Here is a 20,485-nt window from a genome sequence, read left to right as displayed (position 1 = left end):
ATAGAGTACAGTAATTATAGGAGTTGAAGGGAGGGGCTGTTAAAGATGCTGTGGTTAGGTGGGGGCATGTGTATGGAGGCTGTTGTCATTTGGCAGCCAGTCCACTTGGAGAGAGAAATTACTATTCGAGCCAGAGCCTGGGTGGTGGAACATTTATCAAACAGTCATCAGAATGATTCACATGATCCAGTGGGGAGCCATTATTTCACCAGTCCAGTCTCTCAAGGCAACCTGCTAGTGGCAAGGATGATGACAGCTATGGGCTTTATAAGCACAGGAACAGACATATAGAGTAATTGTTTGAGAACAATAGTTTAGAAAGTCCTATCTCTTTTCAAAGACTCATATGTAGTCTGTGGATTGGACTAGACTGAGTGGGGAAAAATGAGCAGTTAAGCCCAACTTGGGGGCATATGGCATTTCACTGTAGCAGAACACAGAGATGCCTCAGGAAGGGACTGACAAACATGTGGTCCCTGTAGTTGCAGGGGAGAGTAACTTGCACTGAATACATAAAGATCACAAATAAACAGACCATCCACCTGCTCAGCAACTGTTTTGGGACCTTGTAGAAGGTATTGATACAGTTTTTCATTTGCTGGCCTGGCAGGTACAAGCAAGTATAACAATCTCTGCATAAGCAAATAAATTCCTAAGTGAATAGGGAATAACAGAAAGAAGCGAGGCAGACCTCTGGAAGGCTCCTCATAATAAGGATGATAAAAATGCAATTCTTCTATTCATTTTCCCCTCACTCTTCCTTAACGTGCGTTCCCTTTTGACTCCTCTGGGATGCACATCATTGTAATATACACAGATTTTCATTTTGTCCCTTTTCTGTGAAAGACCTGCGGGATAGGCAGGGACAGAGAGCGATTGTGACTGTTTATTTAGTCAGATCATCTAACGTGTGCAGAACAGATTTGAGCTGAAGAAGAGGCCATCTACACGGTGGCAGCTGCCACCAGGAAATAATGCAGGATGATGACTGAATGATTTAATGAACAATGCTGTCTCAGAAGTTACTCCCTCATTCATAAATAGCTTCAACATTAACGTCATGCTTAACTTGCGGAGATTAAAAACCGACAATTTAGATGCTTATGAATAATCCTCATCACTGATAGGTGGAGTGTTTCGTAATGATAGCACATCTATTATGGTGAAACATACTGTACACAGCCCCATTTTGAAAAATGCTGGGGCTCTGTGTAAAAATGTAAATAACAATAGAATGCAATAATATTCATATTTCTTATGTTAAACGTTTCATATAAAACAGTTAAACTGAGAAAATGTACCATTTTATTTAAAAATAATTATAATTTTGATGCCAGAAACACATCTCAGAATAGCTGGGACAGGGCTATGTTTACCACTCTCTCATCTTCTTTTATGTGCAAGCACCTGGGAACTGAGGAGGTCATTCGTGGGGCGTTTGGGAGAGGAAATATCGTCACATTGTTGTCTGATGATTTTAGCTGTTCAACAGTCCTGGGTCATCTTTGTCATGTTTTTTGTGTCATGATGCACCAAATGTTTTTAACTGGTGAAAAGTCTGGACACTCTGCCACTATGAAGCCCTGCTGTGTAATAGTTCCAGTATGCAGATATGGAGAGAAATGATCCATGTCTGTGGAATATGTGTTCAAATGTGTAGCTGATGAGATACTCAGATCTACAAGTGTGAAAACTTCCACATGCTCTCTCTAGAGAGCAAGTCAGGGCATCACTAATGTAAGGAATCTGTGGGCTTTGACTGTCTAAAATTTTTATGGCAAACCAGGTATTTTTATCCTAGCAAAAATGTTGGGTGGGCAGAAAACTGACAAGCAGACACTAATCCCATCAGTCACAATAGCGACCCCCAAAAAACCTCAGCACTTGGAAAGTTTTAAAAATTGTTTCTGAATTATGCATCAACACCTTTTAAGCAAATATTGAAATAATAAATGTTTATTCCCTGACAGTGCCACGAAAGGAAAATATCTCCATCAAAGCCACCAAACAAAACTTTATTAAAGTATGTTAACATAAAGATAGGGGCATTTGTTTTGGTACACATCAAATCTAGTACTGATGTTTCTAGTTGCAGTGATTCATCTTCGTTCAGTGTGGTCACAGAATGGCTAAACAGGTTATCAACAATAGTGACCCAGAAAAACACTTAAGCAGTTAAAAAGTCGTAAAGATGTTTCTGAATTATGCACTGATGCATTTTAAGCAAATATTGAAATAATAAAGTGTCTCCGTGAAATATATGCAGGGTCACATGTTTAGCATAAATTCTCCCATGACCAGAGTTGTTTGTTCGCCGTCTGAACGATGAGAAAAAGATGTCTCCATCAAAGCCCCCAAAGCAAAAGTTTATTAGAGTACGTTACATAAAGATGAGACCATTTGTTTTTGTGCACATCATGTTTGGCTTTGTTCTGTGTGGTTGTAGAATGACTAAACATCTTATTGGCTATCATTAGTGGCCGGCAGGATAATGTAGCACACCCTACACACACTTAAACAGACTGATCATTCTTTTTCTTACTATCACAATCACCAAGGACAGCGATTGTGATAGTGTTGGGTCAAATATGGAGTATGAAGGGGAGACAGGCTATTTGCCAACCAGGCTGTTGAATGCATATGCCAAATTCGTGTGAAAAGATCATGACAGGAACAACATTATCAGTGACGTTGACGTCCCCCTCCCCACACCTTCTCCCCCATCCCTCTCCACTGTAAGTGATGAAGTGCCAAAAGCCTCTATCTACCATAGGGACCAACCACAAAAGCTGCAGGTAGCCCCCGAGATACTTAAATTCCTCCACTTGAGACAACAGCTTGTTCGCAACCTGGAGTGGGGCACTCCACCCTTTTCTACCAGAGAACTGTGGTCTCACACTTGAAGGTATTAATTTCCATCCCAGCCACTTCACACTCAGCTGCAAAACACCTTAGTGCAAACTAGAAGTCTTTGGTCAGCGAAGCAAGCAGAAGTACATCGTCTGCAAAAAGCAGAGGTGAAACCCTGAAACTGCTGAACCTTCTGCACCTGCAACCTGCACCTAGAAAATCTGTCCATAAAAGCCATGAACAGAAATGGTGACAAAAGGCAGTTCTGACTGAGTCCAGCAACCAAGTCTGACTTATAGTCAGCAGCAATGTGAACCAAACTTGTACATGGTTAATGGGGGCTTATGAGCACTGGATACACCAACACCCAACACCCTTCCTGAAACTTCATCCACCTGAAGCACTGCCCTGGACACCCCAGGAGACATGTTCAAATTCTTTGCTTTAAATCCACAAGTTACATATAGACTGTTTGAGAAAACTCTCAAACACTCTCAAATATTGTTGATAAGATATAGAGTTCATCCAGTGTTCTGTTACTAAGATGTGTCCACACATTTGCTCCTGAACCCAAGGTTCAAATAACAAACCTCTCCAGCACCCTCGCGTAGACCTTATTGAACAAGCTGAGGAGTGTGATGTCCCTGAAATTGGAAGACATGCCTTCCTGTGTTGCTATATAGTTTGGTAGAATCACCTTAAAGCCAACTAAGGGCCACTCCATGGCCTCACCAAACTCTTCCCACACAAGTTTTGCTTCAGTTATTGTCAGATTTGCATTCTGTATTTGTCAGCTACTTCCCAATTCCCTCAAGCTATTCAGTCTCGATAGGACTCCTTCTCAAGCTTGACAGCTCCCTTCATCTCTGGCGTCCAGCATCCGGTTGCCATGCTATTGCCATGACTGCCATTAACCGCTTTACAACTGTAACTTTGTACATCAGTAGATGTATGGCTCATGGTCCATTAATGTCCCCAGCATTCCTTGGAATGTTTCAAAGTTGTGCATCTGCTAGATGTTATCAGTGGACCCTTACTGTGTGTTTCACCATGCCAAGCCTGTCCAGCATCCTCCATCCACCACCAATATTTATGTTCAGTACTAAAATGTAATAATGCTTTTTGTGTTTTTTCTTGTTTTGTCTCAGTATTCATATCAGGACTAAAAAATAAATTTAAATTTTTGAGTTTGAGTTTGAGGGGTTGTCATAGTGTTCTAGTTTAATAAATATATTAATTCCCACACTCGAGTCTCACAGCTGAAACATTATTTACACTTTTTCACCTACTTTTCCATTTAATAAAAAAAAACTGTCACTGAAAAATTGGAAAAATTCTGGATTAAATGGGTTAATAGCACATTATTTGCTAGGTTAAAAGTAAAGTTCATGACAGCTTTTTCTTGTCATTGCTCCATATACTGCATTAAAATCCATGAGGTGTCAAGATAGTGAGTTTTTTTGTCTATTTTATCATCGCTGCCTGCCTTTTAGACTTGTAATTATGCACAATAATTTTTGCAAAGATTAAAGCAACAAGGTTTCCATGTCTTACATTCCTCTACCTCCTTTACCACCTCATGCCATTCATTGTCATTGTGAAAAGGTGTGTGACTCCCAAGTAGAGCAGAGCCCATTATTGTAAATAGGCCAGTAAGTAACTTCACACAACGTCTCCTGGAGGCTGATAGAATATAGAGTGCGCAAGCATATAGAGTGTGCAAGCTCACTCTATATGCAAAGCAGAAACACACTGTTAAAGAAACTGGAGCCAAGTGATTATATTTGTAATTTAATTTCCTTGGTCACATAGAGATAAGAGAAGAGAGAGGATACAGCTGGCCAGGGATGACTAGAGTGACGAATGTGACTACGGCGTTATTGTCTAGACCGAAATGTCCAAGGCGACACCACTTACGAACAAGGGTACCGCTGGGCAAAAGGGGTAAGCCCACAGACATCACAAGTCCAAACTCAAAGACACAAAAGCAAACTTGGTGGCAGAGACAGCAGAAAGAGTCTGACAATACAAAAAGAAAACCCCAAACACACATCTTGCACTTAAATTCAGTGATCGCAGAATGATCAAGAAACTCCCTTTTTCCCTTTTCTAAGCTCTGCTACTGTGTATGTCTTCTTGTAACCAGGTGGTCTGGTCCAGTCACAAAGAGCAATGTCTCATTGCAGATTCTGCAGGCAAGACGTACTGAGCGGCTGCGAGAAAAATAACTGAAGGACACAAGGTGCACTCTCATGCACCCTCTCTCTTTCTCACTCCCACTCGCTCCCTGCTTTACTATGAGATTGTAGGACTGCAGACATCAAATTTCCTGACTTTTCCATTTTCAAAGACTGTCCACTTATACTGATGACAATGCAGTAGAGGGCACAGCACTGCAGTGGTCAAACTCAGATTTAGAGCTATAGCAAGAGCGCGGTGGTGAGGGATGGAGAGAAAGGTGCAAAGTTCATTAAATCTGACACTACACGACACGCACAGAATACAAGGACAGTGTGAAACTATTTTGTGACATCTCAAATCCTCTCTCCCCCTTTGTTCTCGCCTCCTCTGATCTTCATGTCTGTTTCTCCCTGCTGTCTTGTCTTTCTGTGTATTTCCTCAGTGTCTTCACTTTGAACCCAACAGCATTAACCTGTCAGGAAAGTTACAAATGTTCTGACTGAATTATGCAAACCACGGAGAAATAAAACTGCAAAAAGCATGGAGTCCTAGCTTTATTTCATAATTCACCACGCTCCCAGATCGAGCCAAATAAAACTTGACTTATTAAGTAGTCCGGCACATTCTGGCTCAAAACCCTGCAAAATATGCTTGAGAATATTAATCACACTTTGTATACCTTGCAAATCAAAATCAAACACACACACACACACACATGCAGACATGCACAGACTTTTTGTGATTACATTACTCATCAAATGAAAGCAGTGTCTCCCCCATCTCACCAGAATTCTTTGCAAAAGTCAAAACGATAGGTGTTACACCAGCACCACCAAAAGGTACAAGAGAAAATAACAGTTTTTGGCGATTCTTGCTCTCTTGGGGGTTTTTTTGTTTGTTTTTTTCCTTCGTCTGCAAAATTCAAACTTATAGCTCTGAAAATCAGATTAAGAATGCGCGCCTTGGCACTCTGTGACGATATTTATTTATCTCAATGAACACAAGCACAGGCACACAGCATGGAGAAACACATACTTTATGCTGAGGATTGGCATAGTGGCGGTGCAGCATAACTAGTAGGACATGGCTGTATAATTGGACTCTAATTGATATGAAGAGCAGTGGTTTAGCCCAGGTTATGTTGTACACATGCTGCCAGCCACAGGCAGGAAACACTCAATCTTGGTGCCATCTTCTGATTGATGTCTCTATAGCAGATGCCCTTCAACAATCAACATCCGCAATCTTTCTGTGACTATCTGGCCACCTGTCTATCTGTATGTAACATCTTCTGCCATTCATCTGTCATTTCTTACTTTGTGCCTAACTGTCTCACTATCTCTTTCTTTCTATCTCCATATTGATTTGTCCTGCCTTTCTCTGAAGGCATTCGCAACCTTTAGTCTGATGCTTTCAGGAGGGTAAAAGAGCAGCATTTGTAGTGGTGGAAGGTGAAAAGGCTAGGGTTTGTTTATGAGACACTGGCAGCCATGAAAGACTGTGTTCTTTCAAGTGCCCAGACAGCATCTACTGAAGGGAAATAAAAGCAACTTAAGATTAAAAGAAAATCAATTTTAGAAGTGCTTTTATTTACAAAGAAAATGGGTTACTAAGTCTCTCATTTTAACAAATAATGTTTAAAAAAAAACGTTCTTTCAAAAATAGCAACTGAATCAAGAGAGGCACAGCTGGATACAAGAGGTTGTAGTGAATTTTAATAATTTGAAGATAGAATGAGGAAGCTCTTTGGAACAATTCTGTTCATGGATCGCACGCTGATGCAACGCGACCTTCAAGGACATTCCCCTCATTTACACAGCAATTAACCACTACCCTGTTGGTAAATTGAAAAAGAGACAAAAATCCTCTTTGGATTTAATAACAAACTCATTACCAGGGCCCAACAGGGCGGAACTGCCTTTTAATTAGAGCAACACCTGATTAACGCCCAATTAACAAAGCCAGAGCCACTTAATTCTCCCCCACTTTGGCAGGTTGAGAACATAAACATGAGCAGTCCAGCATCTGAGCGCTTCCTTTCCTCTTGGGAAGGTGTGAAAGAAAGTAAATAACGACTTGGGAGGCAGTTTGCTGTCTGGTGCCCCAAATGTTCTGCAGAACCAGCAGCTGCATGCAAGAAATGAAAGAGTTTTTCAAAAAAGGAAGCAGATGTAGGACTTGTAAGGGAAGAACTCTGCTTCACTACACATTCAAGACCCACGGGCTGGTGGGCAACTGTCCAAACAAAGAACCATAGCGCTCAACCACACAAGCTTCTGCTTCCCTTAAAAATATCCAGATACTTTTCTAAAAGGAACAACGCTTTTTAAACTGTGAGTTGCTGAGGGTTGCTTAGTCAGGATAAAAGCTAGAGTCTACCACAGGCAGATGAAGTTTTGTTGAACAGTTACAGTACAAAAAAAGTTTGGATATGTGCCTAGATCTTTTTTGTTGCTCTTTTCTATGGTATACACAGGAATGTATACACACACACACACAACTGCTATTTAACTTAAAAAACAAACAAACATGTAAGCTGCTACGTGTAAATAAAGCAGAATCGAATCATTTGCAACTAAATGAAAACTTGTATTTACTGAAAATAACTTAAAGACAAGATACGTGTTATACCGAGAAGTTTTATTGTTTTTTGATAACATTAAAAAAAATACAAAATGGGCAACAACAACAAAAAACAACAAAGTAACAAAATTCACAATTAATAAAGACTTGGTATAAAAAAAGAAAAGAAAAGAGAGTGTTTCAAAAGTCTAAAGGAGAAGAGTCCACCAGTGTGAAAGGTAGTGCAGGCAGACCGTTCAAGAACATTGTTTCTTGTTAGTCCTACAACGGACTGGCAGCCACTCAAAGATGTACCCCACGTCCTGCCAAATGACAGCTAGCTGACAATAGTTGGAATTCTGTTGATGCGCACCAATGTTTCTTACTGTAAAAATTGCAAAGAATTTGCAAGTGGGAATTTCCTTAACTACAGTGCAATCTACTATTAAAAGAAATGTGCATAAGGGACACGGCTGAAAACAAGTACTGAATGGCCATGATCTTCAGGCCCTCATGGAGCTCTGCATTAAAACAATGCTGTAGTTGAAATTATAGTCTGGGCTGACGAATATATCTGAGAACTACTCATCTGTTTATAAATAAACCCAAGTTAAATCTCCAAAAAAAGAAAAACACATGTAACAGACCAAAAATGCTTGTAATATGTAAATCTGTCAACATTAACCAGTACCTATCATCTTTTACATGACAATTACTATTTGAAGTGTCACATGGCCATAACAATGACTTCAGGTAAGATATATCGCAGCAGCACTATTTAGATAAATGTACTAACTGAATGTCTTGTTTACGTAGATTGAACTCAGAGCCCTTTATACCTGGACCTGATCCTGGCTGAGGCGCAAACCTATCATTAGTTGTGTATTTCACTAGTTGGTATGTTATTAGTCCTTAGTGTGTTGTGGTTTCATTTCAATCAACAAACCAGTGAACCAGTCAACAAACCAGAAAATGACTTCCACAGTAAGCCCAGCAGGAAACTTCAGTTCTTCTGACTTCAGGATTCTTTCAGTGCACAGTCCTTTAGCGTCATATTCATATTCATGTCCTTATTGTTTCTGAACTCCATTCAAAATTCAGACATATATTTCATCACACCCTTGTTGCTTTTGGGGCTAAAAGGATGAGAACTTTGACTAAAAGATTGTTCGTCGGCCTCAGATGGAGAGGAAATCCGCCATGGCTCCACAGCATTCTCCAAGTCAGGTAGAATGTCTGGCACGACAGCCTGTTCAACGATAAAGACGATCGGCTCCACGACGAGCAGCAGGGTCCAACCTAAAGCCCCCAGCCAATAGGAGGAGCCAAGACTGGAGAAGTCCTGACGGATTTCTTCACGGTGCTGATATGTGAAAAAAGACCAGCTCAGGAGGAAGAAGAAACCTGTAGACAGATGGCAAAAATGAGTCAACTCTAGTATGATTACCGCTAAAAGAAAAAAGGTATTAAGCACAATTATTACATGCCTGGAGCTTTAGGAAAGACTTTGCATGATATTGAACTGCAATTCCAAAGAAAATAAAGTCTCTGTGCGCTCCCCAGCGGGGTACATAAATGACTAGTACATGAAACAACTTCTGTAGGTGAGAGCTTGACATGAATGACATAAACCAAAAGGCCATTTGGAGGGTAGTTGGAAATGGAGAAACAGAATAACAGAAATCCAAGAAACACCGTGTTTACATATGTGGATGTCATAGGAAATGAATATATGTTACACACCTGTGGGGGCCATGGTGAACAGCAGCAGGGTAGTGGGGTAGAGCGCCTTTTGTACAATGAGGAGAGCGCGAGTGTTTGAGTAGGAGCGCACCGTCTGGGATGTCCAGCAGAGGGCAAACACCAGACACAGAGCAGCCGTGCTCACGGCCATCAGGAAGGAGAGAACTCCAAAGACCCTCTCTGCTTCCAGAGCTGCAGGACACAAAACAACAGACAAAAATTAGAATGGGTAACTACACTTATATTCATTTTTACACATTCATTTCCACTACGAGCATGATAAACACTACACAATGTCAAATTTCCCACAATATATCCCTTATTTTATCCTCGAATGCCTTTGCTAGAGAATGATCTGTGAGTGCACTTAGGATTAAATGTTTGGAAAACAGGATTATGCTGTTTTCCACCTCTACACTTTTATTCTGGCACTCCACCAGAGTAACTGTCCATACTTCCCTATTCAATTAAGTCCTTATTTATTTAATACCAGCTGTTTTGCAGCACTTGAAGAGTCCACTGGAAAAAGGGTAATAACCTATTAGCTCTGGGCTTTTAAAAAAAAAAAACCCTGTTTCTTAAATGTCTACTTTCTTCTGTCTGGCCAAGTTTCACAAATTTGTCACAAGCCTTATATACTTTTTTTTTCTAGAAATACCCCCAGGGGAGACATGTGGGATGCGCTAAAAGAGTACCTAGAAAAATGATATTGTGCTGTTGCCAAATGACTGTATTTCCCAGCACTGTTGGTTTTTAAATGAAGTACATCAAATGACTATTATTCTGCTACTCCGGCAGATGATTTGATGCTTGACGAGAATGTGTATAAATATTTCCTGAGAAGAAACAAGGTTTCGGCCAGGAGCAGATGTATAAATGATGTCATTAGCTAATGTCACTGATGAAAACTGCAGGAAACCAAGTGTTCAGGGATAACCTTTATATGTTTATCTCCTTACCTGAAACTCAATATTCAGTATCGTTCTTTTTAATTTTAGAACAGACACAGCATAATATATCTCTTTAAGTCAACTTTGAACTATTGCAGTTAACAGCTATTTACTATATTTTTATCTTTTTAGTAAATTAATAATTTTGTGGTACTTCTTAATAATCTTAATATTGATCACTCATTCATTAGAGTTTCTTCTCAGCATGAGGAAAAGACTTTTTGTTGTTGTCATAACTGATATTTTTTCGTTGTGTCATTAATCATTTCTAATCACCATTATTACTGTTATTTTTTTATATATTGTCAAGCAAAAAGACAACTACTATCTTGAGTCCCTTCTCATTTGCTTTCCTTCTTTGTGCATGAGAGCAGAGGACTTATACAATATTAGATTAATTGTTAAGAGCATAAACTCAGTTTATGTCAGTTTATGACACGAAATGAGATTTGAATGATAAAGACCGGGTTTTAGCTCACTAAAGATTTCGCAAGCACATTCAGTACAGAACTGAGCCTTAACAAAGAATGCAATTCACCCGGACAGAAGCAAGCTCAAACTTGTTTACTGCTGCAGAGAATCTCTTCTGTAACTCAGCGTTTTGTCAAATCTCCCTTTTGATATTGATCCTCTCTTGAGAAAAATAAATTCTCCTAAGGCTGAAGCAAGCAGAAGCAGTCTTATCAAAACAGCACAGCAAAGATGTGCTTAAGTCTCATTAAATATGCTGCCTTTCCTAACACATTTTAGTCAGTCAAACCTTTAACCTAACACAGAGTGAAAGCTTAAGACAGATACGAGATTTGTTGACTGCAGAGTGGTGTCAGAGAAGCGTTTGGCTCACCGTTGATGCCAATATCATCTTTAGGATTCGTCTGGTCGCTTTCAGTGGCGTTCCACTCCGTCCACAGTCCCCTGTCCTTCACCCAGTAAGGTGTCCAGACTGCATAGCACACACACAGGCACCCCACTAATCCCAAACAGGACTGTGAAAACCTGAAGCGACCGATCGAGTCATCCAGCTCAAGAAACTTCATTTTGACACCGCTAAAAGAGACAGGGGCGAGGATAAACAAGAGTGTAATTAGGATGTGCTGAAGTTCAGCGACAGAGGGATAATCTGTCTTAAAAGTAACCTTGGCATTTAGATTATTTAAATGAGCTTTACAAATATAAAAGCCCTGGCTTACCTTTGTTGTTGTTGTTGAAGGGAAAAAAGCTGTCAGGAACCAAGCTGTGAGGTTAAACTCTGAGTTTGCCGAAAAGTAGAAGAAAGTGTAAAAGTAGTGCTGTGCTAAAACTACTTATGCTTACAACCACAACAGATCAAACCCTCACTGTAACTCCACTGTCGCAGTGGAAACTCCCACCCATCAGGGCTGAAATTTCCCCTTGAATTCTCCACTGTGACTTGCCGAATCGCTCTATAGAGAAAGTGAAAGCTCCAGCAACAGCCATTCAATATTTGAGGAAGCAGAAGTTTATGTGTCTAAAAGCAAACAGAGTTGAATAGGTTCGAAAAGCTCGATCTACAAGTCCCTTAACAGTTCAGCGATTATGTTCGACTGCAATAAACAAATCAGACCCTTGTCATGTAGAAAGTGTGTGGGGGGTGTCGTCGGGTCATTACGCATCACGAAACGGTTAAGGAAATCCCACTCGCTGTCACAGACAGTGGGCTACAAAGTGTTGTCAGCCAATAGCGTCTTCAGCATCAGATATCTCCCCCTGTTCGTCACTCTACTCTCACCACCTTCACTTTCCTTTGCAGCAGCGGAACAGAGCCCACAGCCCACCCATGCCAAAGAACAAAAGATAATGTCACACTGAAACAAACAACGAGCACACAAAATAACACATCTCCAGCTAAAGGCTACTAACTCTAAATGAATAACAGTCAAGAAAATAAATAATACGTCCTGTATTTATTTGTGGACTATTAACTTTACAGCAAGTACAATTCATTTTGACAAAATAAACCGCGTAAGATGAAAATCAGAAACATTTACAATTCATAAGAAAAGAGACTTGTAGTGTTTGATGTTAGGACACGTCTGATTTTTGGTTGTTCTATTTGGCATCCACTTCGAATATCAGCAAATAAATCCACTTCTCAGCTTAACAATAAGGCCTCAAGACGCATACAGAAAAGTACTCCGTCCTGTTCTTAATGCCAGGCCGGGTTTTTTCTTTACTTCTCTTTAACCTGGTCTCAGCTATTTCATTCTTCAAAAACAGACATCAGAGCTGACCTTGTGTCAGGTGTTTGTGTCAAGCTTTTCACCATAAACACAGGAAGCAAGAGGGATGCTTAAGTACTGCCTCTTGAAATTTGGCAGCTACATTCGTGCCTGTTTAATCCTAAGCTTACTTTCTGGCTCTTTGCAGCAGGACCTTGAACACATCAAAAATTTCTGGGTCCTCCCCAGCAGACAGCTCTGGAGTGCTTTTCTCCAGCCAATCAGAGGAACGGATCTGATGCCTGAGAGTACCGATCAGCGTGTCAAGACTCTCTGTGGGCTTAGAGGCTTGGCAGTCTTCAGTGGCCAGCGAGCCTGTGTCAGGAACAGGGCTATCCCTCTCCTTCAGCTGATCTGATGAATTGTTCTCGGGTAAGGTTTTTGGATTGACAGTAGCAGCATTGTCTGAACCTGCATTGTCCTTTTTTACTGGCTTTTGGCTCTCCTCACTGGTTTGTTTGATGTCCTGGACTCGCATTTTTGCTTCAGTTTCTTTTAAAGCCTCTCTAATTCGCTTAAGGCCTGAAAAACCACAAAACAAAGTGACAAAATAAGTCAGTACAACATAAACCTTTGAATGAATAAATTATATCACAAATATGTGCTAATCACTGTCTAGTATCAGCACAGGGTGACAAAGCATTCTACATATTTAATCCAGAAAGCTGTAAACTTAAAAAATAATAGCATATAAACAAAGTATAACTATGGTAGATTTAAAAATACAGAAACAATTAAACAATTAAAGCCTTTACTATTATAATTTGAAAGATATCGCTGTACTAGAATGCTAAACTAAAGGATGTTTTTTTGTTTGTTTTTTTAAATCAACCGATTAGGTCATTACAGACTACTCAGTCTTCTTCTTTTGGAATCGGAGAGGTTAACATCAAGCCAAGAACTTTCTGCATACACTATCTCAAAAATAGCTATGAGGAAAATGAATGAATTAAGATTTTTATCCTCATTTTTATAAATGTTGAGCAAGAATGAGGAGCAATTTTCATGTGTTTAACTATTCTTTTTCAGTTTTTCATAATAGACCAAGGATAGCAAAGGACTTGGGCAGGAAATTTGTGGTAAAATTTAAAGGATATGACCTTTACTCTCCCTCCCTCAATGCAATAACAGCTAATCGTACCTTAGAACCAGAGTCCACTGAAAAGAGCTGCTTGTTTGCGGCTGTTTTGCTTTCAGCTTTATATTAAGGAACTGATTTTAGATCACTGACTTGGCCATTGAAGAACATCCCATTTCTTTCAATCTCATTTCTTCTTTTCTTTGAAAGACTCTTGGGTTGCTTTTCTAGTATTCTTGTGTCATTATCCATTTGCACTGTGAACAACATAGGTGTACAATAGTTTTGTTTTTCACTGCTTCTTTGGACCAACAAATCTGGTCCAATGTTAATGGCTCACTGCTCTTACTAAAACAGAGAGTAGGTGAACGGCTGTGTGTGAATGTGTGTGTGAATGGGTGGATGATTGTGTATAGTGTAAAGCGCTTTGGGGTCCTTAGGACCAAGTAAAGCGCTATACAAATACAGGCCATTTACCATTTTTTTTAACGGCTGAGAGGGCATAAACAGCCTGGCCAAGAGAGACTATGAGTGTTGTTGGTACTGACCAAGCTGAAGGTGGTGCTGTTGGTCTGCAAAGACGATGCGGAACCACCCGGGCACTGAACAGCAGAACGCTTGGCCACAACTGAGCAGCACCTTGTGCCTGAGGAAACATTTCCAAAGAGACAGCTCCTCCTCAAATGATGACTCTTGGAGATACTACCAAAACAGAAGTGACAAATCAAACCTAAAGAATATATATCTCAAAAGAATGAGAAGAATGTTGCGTTCATATGCAAGCCATTTCAATTCGACTTCGGTCTTGTTACCTTTCTAAGGTCAGCCCAGACATACAGTGTCGCGGGCCTGTCTAGAAACGGGATGCCCATACTGAGCAGCTCTCCAGTCAAGTAGCTGCACGCAGCTTTCAGCCTGCGTCTGTTCTCAGGCAAAAATTCCTCACTGATCCACTCTACAACACGAGAATGCCAAGTGACAGTCGGCAAGTGTAAATTAAATGTTACAAGTCTTTCTGCAGCAGAGGCCCCATGCTGTGCTTGTCATATCAGAGAAAGCAAAAAAGGGAGGCTCGTGTTTCTTGAAAGCATGGAACGCACAAGGTAGAACAGTGGAATTGTTAAAATGCTTGCATCAAAAGTAATTTGCATTTATGAATATAAATTCCGCTATACACAAAATGCTTGTTTTGTGTAAAGCGTGCTGGATAATTTTGTCCAAATTGTGCTCATGTTAGGATTATTTTCCAAGTGGTTTTTCTGATAAATCTGATGTTACAACAGCAGTGTGACTGCAAAAGAACACAAAAAGCTCAGATCTTACCTTTATCCTGAAGCAGTTGTGCAACCTGGTGCTGGGTAGTCCCAGAGACACCATGAAAAGAGCCCAATTTGGCCAAAGCCTCCACGAGGTCTCTGTTCTCCGTATATAAAGTGCCTATTCTGATTCCTGCCATTGCAAAGTCCTAGAAAGGACATGACAAAGTCAATGAAAAATAATGAACTGTGAAAGCAATGTATACGGTTATTGAAAGTCTCACAGTTTTCCACTTCCAGGCCTCTGTACAGCACATACCTTGCTCATTCCCCACATTATATGCGTCCTCTGTGGATCGGGCAAACTGAAATAAGGGCACATCATTATGAGATAAGTGGATGTCTTCAGCAGCAGTTATGATGATTCAAGGTCTAACAGACTAATCATGCGGAGGTTAGGTTCACGCAGTACCTGTCTGCACTGAGGACACTCTGAAAGGTGACAGATTCATCAAACACTGTCAGCATGTACACTTCATCTACAATGGCATGGAGAGCATTTCTAAAGCAGGGAAGGAGACAGGAAGATAACATAAATATATACATATTTTCAGTGCAGCAATAATAAGGCCTGGTTTTATATTCTTAATGGATATTTAAGACAAGGAAAATGCAACATCAATGTAAAACGGTTCCTTCAACGCCAAGTGTCACTGTAAAAGCACTGTGGTTTATGGTTACAACAGCTCAGTGCCTGGAAGGGTCTGTGCAGGGAATTACTCTGGCAAGATCATTTAGAAAACAATAGATGTTGCAGGAGTCTCTTTGGCACATGGCTGCACTTGACAATATGCTGGTGATTAAGAGAGGTCGTAAAACTCCGTCAAGAACGTTTGATATTCCACACACGGGACAGAGCTCTCCGTCATAAAATAAAACAGATCACAGTAGGAACTATATGCAGTGACTTGGCAAAGCGCTTAAAGGAACCACAGAAATGTAGAGCAAGAGGATTACAGCGTTAGGCCGCAGTGTGAGATAATAGTGAGGCAAACATACCTTTTGGCAAACTCCAGGAAGGTAATCATTTCCTTCAGGCTGTAGATTTCAGCCAGAGGGTTGTGGGGGTTCATCAGGATAACGCCGCGAATTGTCAACCCCTTAAAGAAATGGCAGGTTCAACTGGAAGTAAACAGGAACTGCTACACTGTACCTTCACAGTCTTTACAGATAAACTGAAAAAAAAAGTCTCTGAGAAGAACAAAGCATCCAAGGTGTTTATCTACGCTGAGAATTTTGCTCGAGTAATTTTGTCTTTCTTTTAACATATAAATGTTACTGTTTCAAACCAGCATGCCTTCACACGTTACCTCTTCCTTAGCTCTTTGCAGACCTTCTTCTAGTTTCCGTACAGTGAGGCGGAAGGGTCGGTTATCTTTCCCATCAGCCTTTAAAAACAAAAGAAAAAGCAGCCCAGCTGAATAGGGGCCATTACATTCCAGTGTGCACAAAAACATCCATTTCAAATGCAAAATGCTGCAAGTAACTCGGGTTGTGCCTTCCTACCTCACAATCAAGGGGAACATGGAAGAGTTTTACATCGCTATACAGATGAAGATCTTCAGTGATGACGCCGTAGAAAGGAGTCGGAATAAGGATGGCATCTACGGGATGCAAAACACACAAAACAGGTTAAAATATGCACTTTTTTATTATCTCACTTTTCATTTTAGTATACAAATAACTAAATGTGCACATATAATCTGTATCATATTGTATTTTCATGGGTGTATATACTGCACAGCAAATGCTAACTGAGCCATATCTGGTACTATTTTGAGTTGTTACTGGTCATTGCCTTTGCTAACATGGAACCAAAATCACCAACGAAAAGCATCTGCTGATTTCAAAAACATCCCACTAATGACTGACTCACTCTGCCTTAGTGATTCAGGTAGGCAGTAAATAGGTAAATACCAGCTGACTCTGAGGCTCATGATTTTTTTTTAACGTTGTGACTGAGCAAAACAATTTACTGCGCTGCTTAAAATGAAGCTTCGCCAGCAGAGGTAAACAGAATGCGCAATTTATGTGGCTGGGTGTTTTCTTTAAAATAAGTCTGCGTAATCCTTCCAATTATCTGTTAAACAAGCAAAAGGGGAACGCGGACTCGACTTCCTCTCTACCGCGCACTCATTTTTATTCATACGGTACAGATATGGATGCATTAAATGAATTGTACGTCAAAGCATATCTGAACCTACCTTTAGGATCACAAATGACTGCAGCAACACATGAGAAGAGGGAACCACAGCCATTCATCACCACAACCTGGACAAACACAGGCATCCACTGTGTTATGAAAGACCCAATTATGGCACGAGTCCTGATAAATGTGCTTTAAATTAATCCACCTACTAAACCTGCTATTCATTCCTGTGCAAATTAAGTTGGTGAACCCAGAACTGCTGTCAGTTCAATTGTAGTGTTTGACATTTTTTGATCATTAGTGAAATAAAGCATTCAGCTCAATATCCTTCATTTTTGATAAAAATGAGAGGCTATAATCCAGAGCATTAGTATAAAAGTGGAATAAAGGCTTATTTGTCAGTAATTATGTTATTTGCTGGACATCGCTATGAGTCACAAGATGAGGACTTTATTTACACAACCTGGGGATTTATTACATCTTCTACCCTTTATCCTGTATACTGTGTGTCAAATATTATTATCTTAAGGGTCAATAACATTTATGGAGTCATTATATAGGAGTTGTGCAATATAGCTCCGTGGCATTGTGCAGGAAAGAGTATAAAGTCCTCAGGATTGTGCTTACTGCAAGGTGAGTGATTAATAAAAAGGTGTTCCAGTTTTACCTTTGTTATTAATATGATTCCCTTAACGCACTAAGGTTTTTACATATTCAACTGGCTGTGGCTGCCGTCTTAAACACATTTCATATATTACTTACAGTGCATACTATTTCAATAATAAAAGCAATACCCACGTTGTCAGCTTTTAATGGGTTTGGAGAACAACAGTAGCGAGTCAGGAATTTTGCAACTGCCACCCTGAGGCTGAGAAAGAGCGAGACGGAAAGGTGATGGGGTTAATGTGCACAGTGAAAGGTTGTTGTTAAAAATGTAACTTCACCATGAGTCACATAACAAATGTGATCCTCATTAAGAAAAGATTAAAAATAAATGTGCATTTAAGTGTCTTACAAAGCGTGCCCCCTCCAGTCTGAATACTGCAACAAGGATGGGTTGATGTGCAGCATGTCAGGCTTGGTCAGCTGTAGCAGAAAAGGAAATGGGATTTTTTTTGTCAAAGAGCAGGCAGAATAATTCATAATAATAAGTAATAACAAGTAAATGGCTATACACATATCATTATAGACTGCATTGAATCTAATATTTATCTTACCCGTTTATGAAGAAGATCATAACAAAGTTTGTTCTCACTGGTCCCCATGTTGATAATACCCTGGAAAAAGAAGGAGCTTTTAATAAATGCTTAAGCATCTGTGACTGGTGTTTACAACATTGTGCTCCCTTACATCAGGGTTGTCTGTATCATGGTGCCGGTCCATTCCATATTGGATGTAGCCCTCCTGGAGGATACCTTCATGGAGTCGGATGCTATTACCACGCTCAGACAGGTAGATGCTATTGCCGGGACCTTCCTCACCCCTCAGTGTTTCCAAAGCATTCTGAGACATTTTGCAGGCCTTGACAGATCTGAGCTGTGACTTTTTTGTCTCCTGATTAAAAACAGCCTCTGTCGTGGGAGCCTCTGGAGGTGGCTGGGATGAAGATGAAGGAGCAGAGGGGGCAGGCGTTGTTATCAGCGAAGCTGAAAAACGAGCTAAGGGTGAGGTGGCGGGGTCGCTTTGTGTTGTGGTTTGCGTACCCTCTCTGACAGCGAGCAACACCCCCGTGAGCATGCTGAACAGGCGGAGCTCGTGCTGACGCTCTTGTTCTGCCCTCCTCTCCTCCCGCTGCTCCCTGCGCTCCTCTGCCTGTAGCTCTCTCTCCAGCCGCGCCTCCTCCAGTGAGAGGAGACGTTCCTCTGCAGACTGCTGCCAGTTCAGGAAGCTGGCTAGGGCTTTATCCAGTCTCTCCTGACCACCCCATCTACCGCCCCCATGGCACCATGATGTTTTACCACCCCGGCGCCGCTTCCTCTGTCTCACTGAGGTCTGTTGACGAGAACCCTCCTTTCTGGGCTCGTCGGATGTGTCGTGTGACACGGGACCACCAGCAGCCAAGGTGGTGGCTGTAGCAGAGCCAGTCATGTTCAGGTCACTAAAACCTGAGGATGTAAAGAAGAGAAATAAGATTTTAGCCTGCTATCAATTTTATAAACATATGCTGATTCTAACTAATAATAATAATAATAATAATAATGATAGTTATCGGCTGACAACCTGAAGGTGAAATTCTTGTATTAAGTGTGCTCTCGGCTCGGCTCAGGGTGTCTTCTGGCTCCAGTAGAGACTGCCCATCAGTTTCCTGATCATCTCCAGAACCATAGTACATCTCAGGCGGTGCCTCTCCGGAGTTCAGCATGCTCTCCTCCACATCTTCACATTTGATATCCAGCGGATCTCCAGCTTTTGGGGGCTGGCCAAAGAGAAACCCACCGGAGGAAGCAGGACCAAAAGAGCCCGCTGGCACTCCTTGCAGGTATGCCTCAGGTGCCCCAGAGGTCTGGAACACCTGTTGAGCTATGACAGCTCCGCCTAGGGAGGAGTAAGTAATAGCCGGCCGATTCGCCAGCACTCTGTCCATCACATCATAAAACTTCCAAGACCTCATTTTGTGGTTGTCCTTGATGCGGCGGTACTCCAGCTTCATCTTTTTAATCTTCTCCCTGCACTGGTCTCCTGTGCGGTAGATGCCCTTTTCACGCAAAATGTGGGCGATACGGTCAAACACGCGCTGGTTGCGCAGTGAACTCTCCAGTTCAATCTGCACCGACTCGTCGGACCACAGCTGGAGCAGCTCCACAATCTCCGGGTCAGTCCAGTTGCTGCCTCGCTCATGCCTCCTACCGCGGAAGTCCATCGTCTAAGTTAGAGGAGGATTTCTGCAACACGGGATGATGATAGCGAAAACGAGCAGGCGGCCTCTGTCAGGCCAACTTCAGGCACGCCGACACACGCTGGATTTTAAATGCATTACTCATGCAGTAAAAGTGTAGGTTATACCAACTCACTGTAGTTTCTCTCACCTTAAATCAAAAATGCAGCGCTCCGAAATGAGACCACTGTGGAGCTGTCACTCTCATGTGACATCCACGTAGCCCGATACATGTCACGGATGGTTAACCCGGTTTGGACAGGTTTGGGGCGGCAAAGGTTTGTCCAGCTGGGGTTAAGATCTGTAAATATTTCTCACAGCAAATGTTGTAATAACTTGGAGAAACGGGGAATAGACGCGCACTAAGATATCTACATCCGGGTTGACGGCACATGCGTGCTGTCCTTATTCCGGGATAACTTTGGTCCGTGTTATAACGCTGGAGCTGCTGAAAGCGGGCTGGTTTTCACTTATACCAGGCTGTAACGGGGTAGACGCAACCATGCGAGTCAGACTCAAACGGGGAGCTTTGTGTTATAGC

General features: G+C 41.3%; 1 protein-coding gene across 2 annotated transcripts; it reads right to left on the bottom strand.

The window, feature by feature from the left end:
* Positions 1–7,765: 7,765 nt before the first annotated feature.
* Positions 7,766–20,458, bottom strand: accs (1-aminocyclopropane-1-carboxylate synthase homolog (Arabidopsis)(non-functional)). 2 transcript variants are annotated; one of them, XM_005737656.2, is made up of 18 exons: positions 19,290–20,458; positions 18,420–19,174; positions 18,287–18,346; positions 18,085–18,155; positions 17,868–17,937; positions 17,125–17,191; positions 16,427–16,524; positions 16,231–16,308; positions 15,920–16,020; positions 15,333–15,422; positions 15,180–15,225; positions 14,928–15,069; positions 14,417–14,559; positions 14,153–14,306; positions 11,477–13,048; positions 11,131–11,333; positions 9,337–9,528; positions 7,766–8,997 (listed from the first exon to the last, which is right to left on the bottom strand). In XM_005737656.2, exons 1-15 carry the CDS (start codon positions 19,927–19,929, stop codon positions 12,654–12,656), a joined length of 2,910 nt encoding a protein of 969 aa, XP_005737713.1. In that variant the 5' UTR covers positions 19,930–20,458; the 3' UTR covers positions 7,766–8,997; positions 9,337–9,528; positions 11,131–11,333; positions 11,477–12,653. The 2 variants fall into 2 exon arrangements, with proteins under 2 accessions (XP_005737713.1, XP_005737712.1); XM_005737655.2 differs by having other exon boundaries at positions 11,131–13,048.
* Positions 20,459–20,485: the final 27 nt, after the last annotated feature.

This window comes from Pundamilia nyererei, unplaced genomic scaffold, assembly GCF_000239375.1.
Source record: "Pundamilia nyererei isolate P.nyererei 1_Seehausen unplaced genomic scaffold, PunNye1.0 scaffold00078, whole genome shotgun sequence".
NCBI classification, from domain to species: Eukaryota; Metazoa; Chordata; class Actinopteri; order Cichliformes; family Cichlidae; genus Pundamilia; species Pundamilia nyererei.
The sequence above is the reverse complement of the archived record's forward strand: the minus strand, read 5'-3'. Positions and strand labels throughout refer to the sequence as shown.

What these genes read in the sequence shown, in the direction of transcription:
- accs (XM_005737655.2), bottom strand. Translation starts at nt 19,929, where the DNA reads ATGGACTTCCGCGGTAGGAGGCATGAGCGAGGCAGCAACTGGACTGAC. An exon ending in AGTCATTTGTGATCCTAAAG is followed by an intron (nt 16,525 to 17,124) that starts GTAGGTTCAGAT and finishes TGCATCCCGTAG; the next exon opens with ATGCCATCCTTATTCCGACT. An exon ending in ATGTTCCCCTTGATTGTGAG is followed by an intron (nt 16,309 to 16,426) that starts GTAGGAAGGCAC and finishes TTGTTTTTAAAG; the next exon opens with GCTGATGGGAAAGATAACCG.